The sequence below is a fragment of the Apaloderma vittatum genome, unplaced genomic scaffold (genome assembly GCF_000703405.1).
Source record: "Apaloderma vittatum isolate BGI_N311 unplaced genomic scaffold, ASM70340v1 scaffold8703, whole genome shotgun sequence".
Lineage (NCBI taxonomy): Eukaryota > Metazoa > Chordata > Aves > Trogoniformes > Trogonidae > Apaloderma > Apaloderma vittatum.
In genome coordinates, this window is record NW_009707463.1 from 44,270 (window position 1) to 59,833 (window position 15,564).

Here is a 15,564-nt window from a genome sequence, read left to right on the forward strand (position 1 = left end):
CTTTTAATTAAGGAGAGACTTATAATTAGCATTATGTGTACTGAAATAGGTCAAGAGGGTGCAAAGGAATAGTAATTCTTTGAAAATATTTAACACAGATGTCAGAAAACTCATAACTGTGAAGGATAGCCTTGGAGACGGGCTTGTAGAGTTGGAGCCAAAACATTGAGGTCATTCGAGAAACAATTAATTGGTATCCTGGAGAGAGTTAAAAATGAAAAAGGAGAGGAACCCTGATACACTCCCTCATTTTACAACAAGGCTGTAAGAACCGTCCAAATTTCACCCGGTGGCAGAAACCTCAGCTGGAATGGAGCCCTCGGCGCTGTTTTTGGGGAAAGATCCTTTGAAGACGGGCAAAAGCCAGAGCAGAGATAGCAAAATGAGCTCAAAATGACAGACGCGATCTCCGAAACCAAACTGGGCTGTGAGGAAGAGTGTGCCCGATGAAGCAGGACAGGATTTGAGGCTTTGGTAACGAAGTGTTTTCACACAGCCCATTGTGCTCCTTTGATTTACAGCAGAAAAATGACTTGATTTGCTAAAGTTTTGTCATTTTTCCTATTTCTTAATCTCTTCTGTGGTTAACGTTTATCCCCAGAGCTGATGAACAATGGTAAAAAGCAAGAAAAGGTTTTCATTAAAATGTTGTCACTGTGTTTTCCCCATTTTTCTCTAATATTCCCCTTTGTTAAGGACTTGCTTCGCTGAGGAGTAGAAACTTCATCTTTGGGAGTGGGCTTACAGGTGCAAAACACCATTTAGGTGGAGAGTCTGGGCGAAGGGAGAAAAGAGGCAACGATAATATTTTTCAGCGGGTTTTCCAGAAAACATCCTTAGTTTCCTTCAGGAAAAAGAATAAATCTACTGATTATGCTGAGAAGGAAAGGAAAAGGCTTTGGTTGTTTGCTTGCTTAGGTTGTGTTTTCCCGGTTGGGCTTTTTGAGAATTCAGTTCTAAATTTCAGGCCTGTATCAAGGAAAATATCAGCTAAATCAGACAGGAACAGTACGGCGTGGCAATTAAGGCTAAAACAAGAATTCTCTGCTAATTTGAGCAGAGTTTATCCTGACTTGGACCAGTGCAGATGTCAACCTGGAAATACCCTCCCAGCTCCAGAGCTCCTGCAGTTCCCGAGCTGCAGTGTTGTTGGGTTTTTTTTAAAGAGCAGCAATCCAGAGCATTTACGCTGTGAAAGGAAAACAGGATTTTAAAACGTGTGGCTGGATTATAACCATTCCTTCCAGAATCATGTGTTTACATAGGGAGAAACTGATTTCTTTAGAGCGATGGCTGGCGCGGCGTTGTTTGACACGGGGAATTTTACACGGAGTTAGCAGAGAGTATAATTAAAACCATGCGATGCTCCATTGCCCCTTACTGTCACAAAATTGCGTGTTATTTGGTCTCAGAGGTGCTTTTTAAGAACACATACAGAGTTAATGGACTGATCCAACCTAAAAGTATAGCATGGTCAATTAAAAGAAGGCAAGGCAGGAAAGAAAGAAATAAAACTTAATGATGCTTCCAAGCCTTCGTTCTGCACAAGAGCTGAGCATTGACAGGCTGTGCCAGCGCCACTCGTTTTAGTGGAGTGGCTGGATGAAATTACCTTCTCTCCTGAGAGGACAGGTCTAGCACATGGCATCACTGAGAATTCCTTTGCCGTTCCTTTTCTCCAGTATTTGTCCTTCTCTAAATCAACATTTGTCGCAGTGAAGAGAGCTCCAGCAGCATCTAAGACTTTCCTAAGGCCACACAGCCTCCTTCAAACCCACGCATCCACCCTATTTGAAGAATAATTATGTCAGTATGTCAACGAACCACAAGGACCCAGCACAGAGCTGAAGGCCCTGGAAGCGATCTCATCTCAAGAGTAATTTTAGCAATTTCTGTCTGGGCGTGCTCATTTTTTCCCCATTTTAAGCACCTAACTGGTGATGTTGATAACAGTGCTGGAGGTCTGGAGAAACACTCTTCAAATTAACGTATCGCTCTTGACTTGCTGACCTGTATATTTAGGTCTCTTTTTTACAGAGAACTTCGAAGTGGTGAAACAACGCGTAGCGTAGTCTTGTCTTTGCAAGCCCAGGTCCTCATGATTTCTCAATGGGTTTGTGCATCCTTTGCCTCTCGAAAAACAGCCTGAGCTTTGGTGTAAGCTGATCCTGCTCCAGCAACCTCAGCAATGTACCGAACGTCTCCTGCCAAGATTTCAAACAATAGTTTATTTTACTGTTGCTGGAAGGGGGGGAGGTCAACAGGCGTCCCGTTGGGCGTGGGGTGGAGGCTTCATTGAACGTTTCACTTGGGGTATGTGCTTTTGGCTTCCTGGGAAGTGATGGTGAGGGCAAAGCTGGGGACATGTGAGAGCCAGTGGTCGCCAGGGGACACGTCTGGGGCTGAGGGTTCTGCCTCCCTCCTGTACTCTGAAATCCCAGACACCAACATGGTCACAAAGGAGGTGGTGGCTTGAAGGTCACCAGCGATGAGCCCTGTATGAGCTAAATTACTGCCTCTTTACCAATAGCAACTAAGATTCATTAACACGTTTCTTCAGCAGAAGCGTTTTCACACGTTTCCTTCACAAAACCCGTCAGAGCTTGATGGGAGAAGGCTGGACAAAAAAAGTGCTGTTATAAATGGCTGATTTTTATTTCCAAACAGCATCAAGGCTTGCCGGTTCAGGGCTATCATTCGCAAACCCCATCGGTCCATCAGCGCTCCCTCGGTAGCCAAAGGGCTTTATGTGTATTTACGTACGTAACGGTCATTTTTCTTAGTGCTTAGTTCCCACAATGGGAGCAGTGTTGAGAGTTGCGTTGGAGTGACAGCTCTCTAATAAATTAAATCTTGTCCCACATCTCCAGAAAGATTTGTTGGTAAAGGTCATGCCAAGGCTCTTTATTACAGATGAATATATTTTTTTTTCCTCCCTGAAGTGTTTTGCAGTGTTAATATATTATGAGATCTTGCCTAAATTAAAAACAAAACAAGACAAAACTCGCCAAATCCCCTGAGAAATATCCTGAGCTGCCTTTATCAAAACAAATGAAAAAGCACATTTTGTGATGCGATACTCATGGTTGGGGTTTTTTTTTAAACATACTTTGTTTCCGCAATTGGTAATTTGCTGTATTTGGGAGCTTTTAATGGGCTTCCCGACTGAGTATGACTTGTTGAGACTCTGCTGCTTTGAAAGTGCTCTGTCAAAACTCTCATTTGTGGCTTTCCGTATCCATATTTTACAGATTTAGCTCATCAGGAAAAAAACACAAAGAAATGGTCAGAAGTGAAATGAGCAAATTTTTACCAGTAGAATATCTGACAGTGCATTTTTTGATCCTTTTTATCAGTTTTGCTTCCATTTATTTTAAGGTTATCTTCTAAATTTGCGTTAAAATGTTACATATTCTAAGATTAACATAACAATCAAGTCTTAAATAAAGCAGCTTCCCCTGCAGTCCTACAAGTTGATTTTAACTCTCTATTTTTTTCTTTCTTTTCTGCTGAACTTCAGTCATGTTGCCTAGGTTTTTTTCCCGAACCTTTTCTGCCTATGTGCTGGGTTTTCAAAGATATTTTTCTTACCCAGAGCACAGTAACTCAGTAGGAACTGAATGTACTTTGGTCAAACCTTTAAAACCACATCCTTCTATAAACTCTGCAATTAGCTCTTACTTTTTGGGTTCTGAAAATAACGTAACGAGTTGCTGTTTAGCAACCTTGAGAGAATGGTTTAAGCTCAGTGGGAAAACCTTGCTGTGGGACTATCAGGCAAAAAAAGAGTTGGCGTTTACTTATGCAAATATAACCCAGGCTGGTCAGAGATGTCCAATGTTTCTGGTCCATCTGACAGTGATGTCGATCTAGAAGATATTTTTACAAATGATTAATCGACCTCCAAGAGAATCTCTGCTGAAATGTAATTATTTTACCAGGTGCATCGTATAGGTCACGGGCACAAAGGCAGCACAAGCATCACAGTGTGCCAGAGCTCAATCTCTGCTCTCTGCTTCCTTAGGGTGGAAAATGATGCTGAAGCAGAGTCTCCTGTCCTGCTGGATAATTTAAAATCTGTTGTGAATGGGAATGAAGATGACGAAAAGCTTCAAGTTAAAATACAGGCTTTTGAAGAGAAAATAAACGTTGACAACAGTACTCCTGGCTCAGTGCGGAGATACAGTTTAGGCCAGGTTTCTAAAGAGGAAAGGAAGGATATGAGATTTAACAGGTATGGCTCTGTGTGAGTGGCTTTCATGAACATCGGTTTTATTATAAAACTTTATCCAAACGTTGAGAATTTGGTCCGCTTGTATGATACCTCTGGGCATCCTAAGTCTAATTTTAACCAAACCTCATATCCATTAATACTGAGGCTGGATGAAGTCTTTCAAAATTATTTATTTAATCGTTCCCTGTGCCCTAAAACAGCACAAGGGATAGGAAAATATTTACAGATATTACCAGAAAGGAAGATGTAGAGACCTTTCTTGGGTATTATTGCTAAAGATGTGCATCAAGGCTTAACTTGATCCTCGGAGCGTAGGCACGGGGCCATCGAGAACTGGAGGCTGAGTGTCGGTTCAGTCAAACGGCTGCGGATGGCATTTTTATGATGTGGTCAATAAAGCGTACCCTCCAGTCCCAAGCTTATGAGTTTCTTGCAGGTAGGTTGACTAGCTCCCTCCACGGCGTGCAGATGTTGCGATATATGGATGTTATTTGGTTGGGTTCACTTATTAAAGCTGCAGCTTGAGTTCTGTTTTTGAAATGTGTATTTCCCAAAAAGAGAATTGCCTCTGGCTAAGCCAGCCTGATGCTCAGCTCTCTGAACTAACTCAGAAGAGCACCTATCTGGGTGATTTTTGTGTCTTAACCTCTATTTCAAAATGTTTCTCCCTTCCTTAACCGCCTTCCAGGTCCAAAAGCCTTGCTTTGCACGCGGTCCGCATGAAGGGAGTCAACTCAGAGAGTGGACAGGACGAGGAGAATGGGGAGATAACAGCTGACATCTCCTTCACCGAGATCTACATCAGCCAAGAAAATGACAAATCACCTTTTGGTGTCGATACTGAAACAAGGCAGCTGGGAAATTCTTTGGTTTCGCACCAAAGTATTGATTACCCGAAATCGGCAAATTTGCCAGAATCCACCAAAGAAAAAGCCCTCGAAGGACACGCGGAGGCAGCGACGAGCCCTGTGGAATACCAGGACAAGCTCTACTTGCACTTGAAGGAAAACCTGGGTAAAGTGAAAGCATACGTCACCGAGATGGGGCGGAAAATTCCTATCCCTGATCAGTGTGTTATTGAAGGTAAGAGGTCTGAGCCTTTCTGATTGCGAGAACTTTGCGCTGAAAGTTCTCTCGGGGTTCAAGCAAACGGGCAGCAAAGATCCTCCAGCACAGAGTTCACAGGCAGAGGAGGAACATTCGCTTTATAAAACAACACCGCAGTGTTTTGAAAGCTTCCAGGACTGTTGTTTGCCCCGGGGATATAGCGCAGCCCTGACTCCCACGAAGGTCAACATGAGGATTGCCTTTTGGCTTTCATGGGGAAGGAACCCTGTGAAGGAATTCTTAAGCCTCCTTCTTGGCCCACTGGGTTGGTCTAGAACAGATCCGTGTCTCCTTCCTCATTATCATGACGTTACTCAATCGGTTGTCTTTACAAGACACACCAGAAACGAAGCAGGTTGGGACCCAGCCCAGGCACAAAGCTCCTTGGAGGAGCCGTGGAGCGAGATCCCCGGGGTTGGGTTGGATCCCACCTCACCACTCCCTTGTTTAATGTTTTCTACTTTCATCAAGGGGTGGGTATTTGTTTTCAAGCGCAAGGATGCTGGTTTCGGGGGAGTGCGGGGGAGGCGGGCGATACCCTGCGAGCGAGGTCTTTGATACTCCTCTTTAAAGTCGATATTCCAGGTTGAGTTGTGAAGCCTCTTGCTTATGCCGAGCAGCAGTCACTCCCTTTAAGGTGGATTTGTGTGCACCCAACCGCTTGCTGGTGGTCGTGAGCTATTTCCAGCCCAACCTTTCAATGGGCCACGTTGATTCCAAAAATCAACAAATTAACCCAAACGACTTAAACTCAATAAATCAAATTAATTTGCAGTCACTTGAAACATCATCAGTACTGCTCAGCTTCAGCTCCATCAAAAATCAACTTTGGTTGATGGAATACTTGCTTGTTTTACTTTCTCAGTGGTCAAGGAGTTGAAAAGCAGTTTCCACGCTTAAAAGGGATATAACAATATATATTTTTAAAGCTTATGTTTCCTAAGAATTTCCTAAATATCTCAAATTCCAGGTTTACTATGTGAAAGAGTTGTGTGGTGGAACGAATGATAAAACTTCTGGCTCATAAAATTACAGTGGAAACATGAGAGTGATCAATCTAGCTTTTGAAGTACCGAATGCTACGACATGGCATTAATCTAATACAATACCTTGAATATTTTTGAACGTATTGCTCAGTTTCCTTTCTGAAGTACCCATTATGATACATCCTAAGCATGCAACTGTTTCTAAATTCATTCAAACTACTGTAATTTCCTGAAAATCTTCAACTAGCATTCTTAGGCAAATTCTCTTGAACAGGGACATGTGCAGAACAGGAGATTTATATGACTCATTCTGAATATGTTGTAGAAATGCAGTCTGGCTCATTACACGGGGGACAGCTTTGTTAATATTTCAGATATTACATAAACCATTCCATCAAAAATCATACAGTTATTACTCTTCCGTGATTACTGCATGCTACGAAGGCCCATTCGAAAGTATCTGGTTTACTTTTCAATTAAGACACTTGGAAAATAGTTTAAAAATTTAGGAAATAGTGGCAAAATGTGTTGCAAGAAAAGAGCGCTGTGGTGTGCTCGTAACGGAGAGTGCAAGTCTCCCCACGTACCCTTTCAAGAGGAGAATTATTAAGAAAAATAGATACATCAGATGACATGGCTGGAGCCTGGATCTTGAAGGACGAAGGAGACTGGTAGCAGGAGTGTGAGGATAATCAGAGACCTCCATATGAAAAAAAATGGGCTGGGACTTCACAGTCCAGAAAAGAGACAGCTGATAGAGGTTTGCAGCATCACGAATGACCGAGAGGATTTATTGGGAGCGGTGGCTCGCTCTCTGTCCTGATACACATACTAGAGAACATGTAATGAAGTTGTCAGGAAGCAAATTCAAAATAAACAAAATATGTGCCTCGGTGTGTAATTAGATATACGTAATTAAACGGCGGAAGCAATCGCTACAGTGCATAAATTATGCTGAAAAGGGTACCTGATTTCAAAAGGTAAATTTATGGATTAGAGCCATTCAGGGGTTATCAAAATAACAACACCCCTGACTCTGGAAACGCTGGGGCCAAGGATGGAGGCAGCAGGAGGGAAATGACAGCTGTGTGCTCCTTCTCTTCTTGCCCTCCTCACTTGCAGCTCTTTTAGTCACCCTTTGAGAGCTCGTGTCAGGATCAGGTACCGGGGCTCTTTCTGACTCCCATCAGAATTGCCATTCCAGTGTCCCTGGAAAGGACAAAAATGGAGAAAATTTGGTTTCTTAACCAAAGCAGGAGGAAACCAAAAGGGAGGACTTACAAACGATTTTCAGCTACGTGCAAGGCAGTTAAGAGAACAAGGGATAAGGCAAGAAATAACGAGCTTAAATACCAATAAAAGATGACTCAGCTTAAACAGTGGATAAAGGGGCAGATGTGACAACCACTGCAGGTCTCCTGAATGTCTTGATTACATCCTCGGGCATCCACATTTTCTGTGATTTGCAAACTTTCTTTTTTGCTATCAAGTCAGACATTTGCTGTGCAGGTCTTCGCCGTCACAAAATATTTTTGCCTTACAGGGTGCATTTTTTTAGTCTCCTTGATTTATAAGCTCATTAGGATTACACTTTATGTCAAAATTTATGTAATGTTAACTCCAGTCTTAGATTTTACAGCCGTGAAGGGATATGGGTTAAGCACTCTAAGGGTGGATCCATGATCTGTCTGTGACAGTGTGAAGATGCCTCCTATACACGTTGGAAAAAAACAGAGCCGAGGACATGTGTTTTTTTATCTCATTTAGTTTTTAGTGGTTTTGGCGAGAGAGAGCTGTGAGTCGGGCGATGATCCTGCAGCAGAAGCAGGGTTAAGACTGGGCTGTTGGTCAGAATGTCTTATACCAAGAAAACGGTCAAGTTCAGGCTGTTTAGAAGAACAGACACGCTAGAAAATCTTACCGGCTGCACGTGTGCATGCGCTTAAGCGAACCTTTTGGAACTGAGAGTCACAGAGGGGATTTAAACTAGGCCAGAAAGAAGGCATCTGAAACCACAAAAATCCCTTTATTTTAGCTTGTTTCAGTGTGGGGCTGAGGGTTTGGTTCAGTTCCTGCTTAGTTTGAACCACTTTGCCCCGGTTCGCATCCCTGCCGTACCTCAAGCAATTTGGGGTATTCTCTTATGGCATTTTTGTCACTTTAATCTTCTTAATCCTGTGGATCTTTTCCTCCAAATAATAAAAAAAAAAGCACCCACTGTATTTGTCAAGCACTTCAGCTTCTGTGGAGCTAAGCAAAGTAATTATCTCATCACCCCATATTTTTCCAGACGGTTTGCGATCTTACATCTTATCGGTACCTCCAGGACCTTGCAGATGGCAGCAGCCCAGGCTTGTGCATCTATTATTTCCTGAATGCTCCTGAGTTTGGCTATTGCTTTCCAGGTTTTCCACTCCAGTTTTACTTACTTTTTAGATAATTGGGACAAAAAAAGCTGCCATTAATACCTACAGCTCAGAGCACTGAGTGCCAAGCGAGCCGTCGGAAAGAGCGCGCTGCGTGTCGAGGATGCAGAAGGATTCACCCACCTTCGGCCTCCTTTCTAAAAGGGTCAAGATCTCCTGCATCGTTCAGTCCTTGGTCCCCGATGTTCAAAATGCAACGCCATCCAGTGAAAAATGTCATAACCGTTTTCTAGGAGTAAGTCACTCCTGGCTCCTTGGTGCCCTACAGGAGGGAACGCAGACAGCAAACATTTTTTGTGGGGGATTAAAGGCAGAATGCTGAAAGAGGAGGAGGCAGCAGGGGGAACAGGTTGCAGTACGCTGGCCCTAAATCTGGTGGTTGTTATGTTTTATGCCGTATTGAGAGGTAATCGCTACCATATGACGGCGTGGATGGAAAAGCTCGTCGGTCCCCTGCAGTGCTCACCCCTGCACCGGTCTGATAAATTCCAGCATTCCATAAGCCAAACGTTGATTCGGAACAGATGCGCCTCCGCTCCTTCGGTGGGACCACGGAGTTGCATAGGATCGGGCCAGCGCTTCCAGAGAACAACTCTGCCGCTAGGCCAAAAAAAATAAAAACATAAGCTGGCGTTTTGTCCTGCAGGACTGGTGTTTCAAACGCGTCCCAAATGGGAGGGCAGAAGCACAAACTCACGGGATGGGCACGGCGCTGGCGGCGATCTGTGTCATCCACATGCAAAGCTAGTAGTGTTAAAAAAAATATAAAGCAGCGTTTCTTGAAGCTGGCTGCTTTAAAAATTGCCCTTTTCTCCTAGAAACGTGTTCGTTGTTTGCATGCTTATTCGTAACCCAAGCTGAAGAGATCAGGCAAAGGAAACTGAAGAGGAAGCTGAAAAAGGCTCAAAACTGAAATTTAAAAACTTGCATCCATTTCTTATTCCCTGGTTTTGTGTTTAGGGGTGGCTTTGATTCTATTTGGGATATTTATGAGCATACTTTTACTCCTATTAACAGATTTTATTTAATAGTAAAGGATTACCAATGTAAATCAAATAATGCGTTAATTGTCCCCTGAACCGGTGGCTCTACCTACTTGCCTACGTCCCTCCTGGTTCAGCCCAGTGTGTTAAGCTGGAATAAACAACAACTCTGCTGACATTCTTCTGTTTATTTTTTGTTCTTTTTCCCCAGGCACAACCACTTAGTTGTGAACTTTAGAATTGCAACATATATTCTCTTGTTTCTTGTAGGAACAACAAGTTGTTGCTTACTCTCTAGCTAGAATTTTGAGACTTGACAACAGATGTGATGAAAAACGTCTTGATCAGAGGAGTGTTTCATTGGGATCTTGAGCTCTGCCCTTCAGGGCATTTGATGCCTATGTGGGGTTATTTTGGTGGGATTTTTTTATTCTTTTTTTGGCAATCAAATCCTCGGTGAGCCCATGCAGTAGGGGAATGCTGTCAGAGTCACAGTCCTGGCCGCTGAAATGGTGTTTCTGTAAATCCTTCTTTAGGTCAGGTGGGACAGGTTACTCAGTGAAAACAGAAGTTGGCATAAACACCCTTAAATTTGCTTTTCATGTTTAGAAGCGACGGCAGTTTTTAAAGTACAAACCTGGTTCTAAAGTCTGTAAATGTGCAGCTTAAATGTGACCAACCTAATAGGCTTAATGTCCGCGGGGACATTAGTTAATTTGTTCCTTCCTTTCTCCCGTACGTGCTTTTGGTCAATTATTTTAAAGAGTTGCAGATCCATCTTGCCCATAATTTGGACTTCAAATTACAGCAAAAAGGACCTTTAGTCGACGTTAGATTTCCAGCGCTCACCGAGCTGTGCCGTGCGCTGGGGGAGCTGTTGCAGAACGAGCAGGTTTTGTTGACAGGACTCTCCTGTGTGTTGTATCTTACCGATACCCTCAAAGTTTCCTGGGGCTAAATTAATCTTTCCTTACCAAATGAAACCAGGGTGGGCGTTTACGTGTTTCCACAGGTTATTATGCAGAGAATTAGGGAGCTAAGTTGTCTCCACCTTTGTAGGCTGAGGCTGGTTTCTTCTCACCTTCAAAGCTCTGGGGTTTTTTTTAACTCAAGCCTGCAAAGTGATTTATTCCTTCTATCAAAAAAAAAATGGTGCCCCCTTTTCCTAGCTAACCCTACAGGCCTGATCCCTGCTGGGATGGACATTTTGAAGTTTAAACAATGGTTCTTTGGGATGCTTAAGTAAGAGATTGTACAGGTGCAATATCTAGTATAATATTTCTAGTATAAACTAGAAATAAGAAAATCCACAGTGAGTGTTGTTAATCTGCTACAGTGGGATACAGTGCATAGGCCCTGAATCAAAATTGCTGCATGAGTGGAGAAATACTTTCAAAGAGTAATATTGCCACTTCTAGAAACTTCCAGTGCTTTGGCTTGGCTTCTGAAGATGGAAACATAGCATACAAAAGTCAGTGTCTAACAACCGCTGGGTGTTAGGTTAACACTTGCCAGATATAATACAGATATTTTAGGGGGGTATTTTGAGCACAGCAGACTCTGATAACCCGTGGAACAGTCTTAACAACATTGGGGGTGTAGAGCGAGAGAGCTCTAGTGATGTGGTTACATTGGAATAAAAGTTGAACCCTGTTTTGTTATTCATAGAGAGCTGCGGTGGTTCATGATCTCTCAGAATTTTGGCCAGGTGCTGGAGCACCTGGTTACTGGTGAGCAGAGGGATGTGCTGCAGGAAGGCCGAGCTTTTAGTCCTGCTCCCTCAGCCTCAGTGGACGCTGTCAAATTTTGGAAGATGTGCCTGTGTGACTACTACCATTTGTGGTTGTAGTTAAATGTCTGTCTCCGAGCAGGTGATACGAGCAGCCACTGGTTATTCTGCAGAGCAGGTATATCCAGTGTGCCAACCCCATGTACCGTGGGTCAGTCTTCTTCTTCCCCCCCCCCCCCCCCATTTTAAACATTTTGTGAAATGGTACGGCATAATTTATTTTATTTTATTTTATTTTTCCCCCCAACATGTCATTTTCCTCTTCACCTTCATTCTGGGCAGTTTTCATGTGCCCAGATGACAACAAGAAATTACCTACAGGTCTCCCAGGACTGTAAAAATGAATTTCCATGGTACTGGTGTGTTGGTTGACACTTGAGTGAAATACAGCGTAACGGTGCTAGATACGCATCAGGCCACCTTAGCCTTCATCAGAATGGGTTTGTTAGTTAAAGAGCATTTTCCACTGACTGTGGGATAGCTGAGATTAGCTATGTTGAAACTGGTATTTATTGGAAAACACATGTAGTAAGCTTTGGCTTGTTATCAGACATTGCAAAATTCAGCACATCAAATGCAGCAGGACTAGTTGTGAGTAATCACTCATCTCATACCAGAGGCTTGAAGGTTGTCTGGGTAGGAGACTTTTTTCTCTGGGTATTGACACACAAACGCTGCTTTATTTCCAGGAATTAGCTTTTTGCTCAGCCAGCACGCACTCCAGTGCCCAAGCTGATTTTTTTTTTTGCGTGTATTATCAGCCTCAGCATTCTTCTCAGTGTCTTGCTAAGAAATCAGTTAGGTTTTCGTGTTTCTCCATATATCCTTTGCAATCTCTTGTTCTGCAGCATTTAGCAACCTCCTTCAACAGTGCCATCAAGCTCAGTCCCACCTAGCACTGGGCATCCTTCCTTAATTGCTAATCAGCGGCTGGTAGCCTGGAGCTCACAGCTTCCATAACTCCTGCGGAGGTGGCCCAGGTGGGATTAAGTAGCTTGACACCCTTTTCCCAGGGTCAATATGTGGTTTATGGTCACTTTTAGGTAAGAGTGGTTTCCCATAACAAAGCATTAAACTTTTCACATAGGTGGACCAAGGCCAAGCCTTGACTTCTGGTTGAGTGCTTTGAAGTTAAGGTTTTGTTAGCATCTGTCGTGCAGAAACCAGGGGTCTTGAGACTGGGCCATGCCATTGGAAGAGCATTCTGCCAACAGACATCATTTAGTTTTGTGCTTTAATACAGCCCAGGACCTACCGCTGCTCCAATTAACCCCTTCAGTTTCTCAAACTCCTTTATATTGAACACGAGCACCGGCAGGTTTGGGTATGAACCAGTAGGTTTGGGCAATTAGGTTAAACTCAAATTTTCCCCACAGCCTCTAATCCAAGAGCAGTGGATTTTGTGCCCCATCTTTTCCCTACTAAGGTGAGTGCATGGCATGTGGGCATGATGTAGCTGTGGTCTGCAGCCAAGTTAGTTTTCTTTGGAGAACTGTTATCTTCATTTAGCAGCTGGGGGCTTGTCTAGCTCCTTCCTCCTGTCACTTTGGAGAGGAGTGACCCTGATGATGTTTGTACATCCTGTTCATCTCAACATCATTTTGACTTGGTTCCTGAACTCCTCTCTGAGAGAAAAGCTCACTGCCTGGGCTGACCTTCTAGTGCCTCTGGCTTTTCTTTTGCTTTTGCCATCGCTCCTTCTGGCCCCGTATTGGCTTATGCACCTGCCTGTGATTAAAGATTAACGAACATCCCGTTGGGTTCTGGTGACTCCAAGCTTCTCCTGCTGTAACGCTGCTGATTATACCCTGTAAGTGCCTTTCCATCTCAGAGCTCTTCTCCTTTGCTGCAGCAGAGTCACAATTTGCTCTGCAGCCCCAGCTTGACACTGGTGACTTCCTTTTCTCAGCAAATTCAAACAGCTTTGTCAAAGGATGATAAAATAGTTTCCACTTCCCAGCTTCTGAAGTTTTTTTCTCACAGCCTAATAGCCATCTGGCCTCTGCAGCACCTTCAGCAGGTTCCAACACCCCAGGTTTGAATTTTCTGTGTTTTCAGTGGCAATCCATTGATACTTTTGCTCTAGATACCTCTGGTAAACTCGTTCTTCGTGCATCGTGGGTTTATGTGGAATATTGAATTTATTACATTTCTCTACTAAGCTTTCGCATCTTGATTAGATGAAAAATGTTAAAAACAAGTATTTCAAGATGGTCTGTTGTTGGACAGAAAGGCTGCCTTCTGATATCTGTCTTCCTTGCTGCCGCCTCTCTTTACCGGCAGATCCAGAAGGCTCTGCTATTTAAACTGTTAACCATTAGCCACATTTTCTAAAAAATAAAATTCATTTTTCTGGTTAGGGGAGCAGGTCGGGGCTTCAGGAAAAGCAAGAAACAGTGGCTTCATGCATGAATCAGTCCAGCAAGCTTGTCCAGCACTTGTCTGTCCATCGTTTCTGCCTTTAGCTAGGAAACAAGTGCAGCAGCTGGTGGGACTGGTCGTTTCCCCCTCACACCCCTTCCAAGTTCAACTCTCCGACTGGGTGAAGAGGGTGCAACTCTTCCTCGTGTTCATATTAAGGCCATCAGCCAAGGATCTCCACCTTTTTCTGCACCTTTCACCTTGGAGAGCTGCTTGGTCCCCTTCAAAGGTGCTATAAGATGATACCGTTAGTTAAGTTACCAAAGAAGTCCAGCTGGGTTGCCCTTAATGTGCTGTTGTCATTGCAAGTAGTCATCCAAAGACAGAAAACGAGAGTTCAAGGTCAGTATTTTGCAAAAGCAAACCTGTGCGTCTCTCAGGGGTTTAATTTCCAGTTAAATCCGCCGCGGGAAGTTCAGAATCAGGTAACGTCACGTAGCATGTAGCTTTGCACCGAGCACTTGATCTCGAAGGACACCTTCAGCCCGCGTGTCAGCGCTGCGGGGTTTCTGCTGACAGCTGACGCGATCACAGACGGTGCAAGCAGTTGGTGTTTGATGGAGCAGTGAGAACTGGAGCTGCCGTGTCCGTCTGCGGCGCCCCAGAGCTGGGCTTGTGAGTCAAACCACTTTTTTTTGGAGAAAAACCTGTGTTGCAAGCAAGTGGCACCGGACGTGTGAGAAAGCACAAAGAAGCTAAAGAGCCTCCCTCTCTATCCAAGAGTAAATTATTCCTGCACAAGAGTTAAAGCACTGGAGACTAAATTCCTCCAGTCCTGTTAATTTAAGGGGTGCAGACACAGCAAGGCCCTTCTGAACCCCGCAGGAGCTGACCCAGACGGAGACACCCCCGCGGTGGGAAGGTTTGCCCATGCACTGGGCATTAGGTTTCTGTCTTTTACGTGGTCGATTTTAATGTTCCATGTATTTATTTCTAGATACTGTTAGAAGCTGTGTGGCAAAGCTGTTCTTCAGCTGTGCCCTGAAGGGCCATTACTGCCTGTACAGCAAATCCAGCTTCACCCTCACCAGCCAGCAGCCGCCTCTGTGGATCCACATCATGTTTCTCTTCCAGCAGGTACGTGGGAAGCGAGTTGGTGGCACCTCTCTTAGTCACTTTGTACTTGGGGCGGGGGGAAATGTTTTCATGGTTAACCTCTTCAAATACACTTCCAATTCCCAATGTTTCGTGACCCTTGTGGTTCCTCAGGAAGCCACTCGAGCAGGCTGAAGCGATTTTGCAGAAATGCAAGAAATGGAAACTGGCTGGAAACGCTGCAAAGCCTGGGGGTAAAAAAAATAAGTGGGCCCAAACCTCGTCGTCCTCTTTCAGGCAAAACTTCTGCTCAGCCCCAGGTGCCTTGCGAAGGAGCAGAGCGTTGTCGTGGGTTTGCACGGGAGCAGGATGAACCCCAAGGGGCAGCCAGGATGTTTTATTCTTAGAATGGCTTAGGCTGGAAGGGACCTTAGAGATCATTATTCTTTCCCTCCCAGCCCTAGAGATTGTTTTCTCACTGTTTCCAAACACAGCCCAGTATTTGGACACATGTGGTATTTCCTAACAGGTTACAAACAGCGTGAAATTGCAAGAGAAAACCCTACGTTCACACTTCAGGGTG

The 15,564-nt window shown here is 44.0% G+C and overlaps 1 protein-coding gene across 1 annotated transcript in view; it reads left to right on the forward strand.

Moving 5' to 3' along the window:
* The window catches only part of VEPH1 (ventricular zone expressed PH domain-containing 1), a gene marked incomplete at its 3' end in the record, with an annotated part of 41,264 nt that extends 26,241 nt beyond the window's left edge, over positions 1-15,023 (forward strand). Inside the window, exons 7-9 of the mRNA XM_009866203.1 lie at positions 4,025-4,234; positions 4,923-5,317; positions 14,884-15,023. Of these exons, the coding sequence (XP_009864505.1) occupies positions 4,025-4,234; positions 4,923-5,317; positions 14,884-15,023 (745 nt within the window). The remainder of the gene's footprint in view (positions 1-4,024; positions 4,235-4,922; positions 5,318-14,883) is intronic.
* Positions 15,024-15,564: the final 541 nt, after the last annotated feature.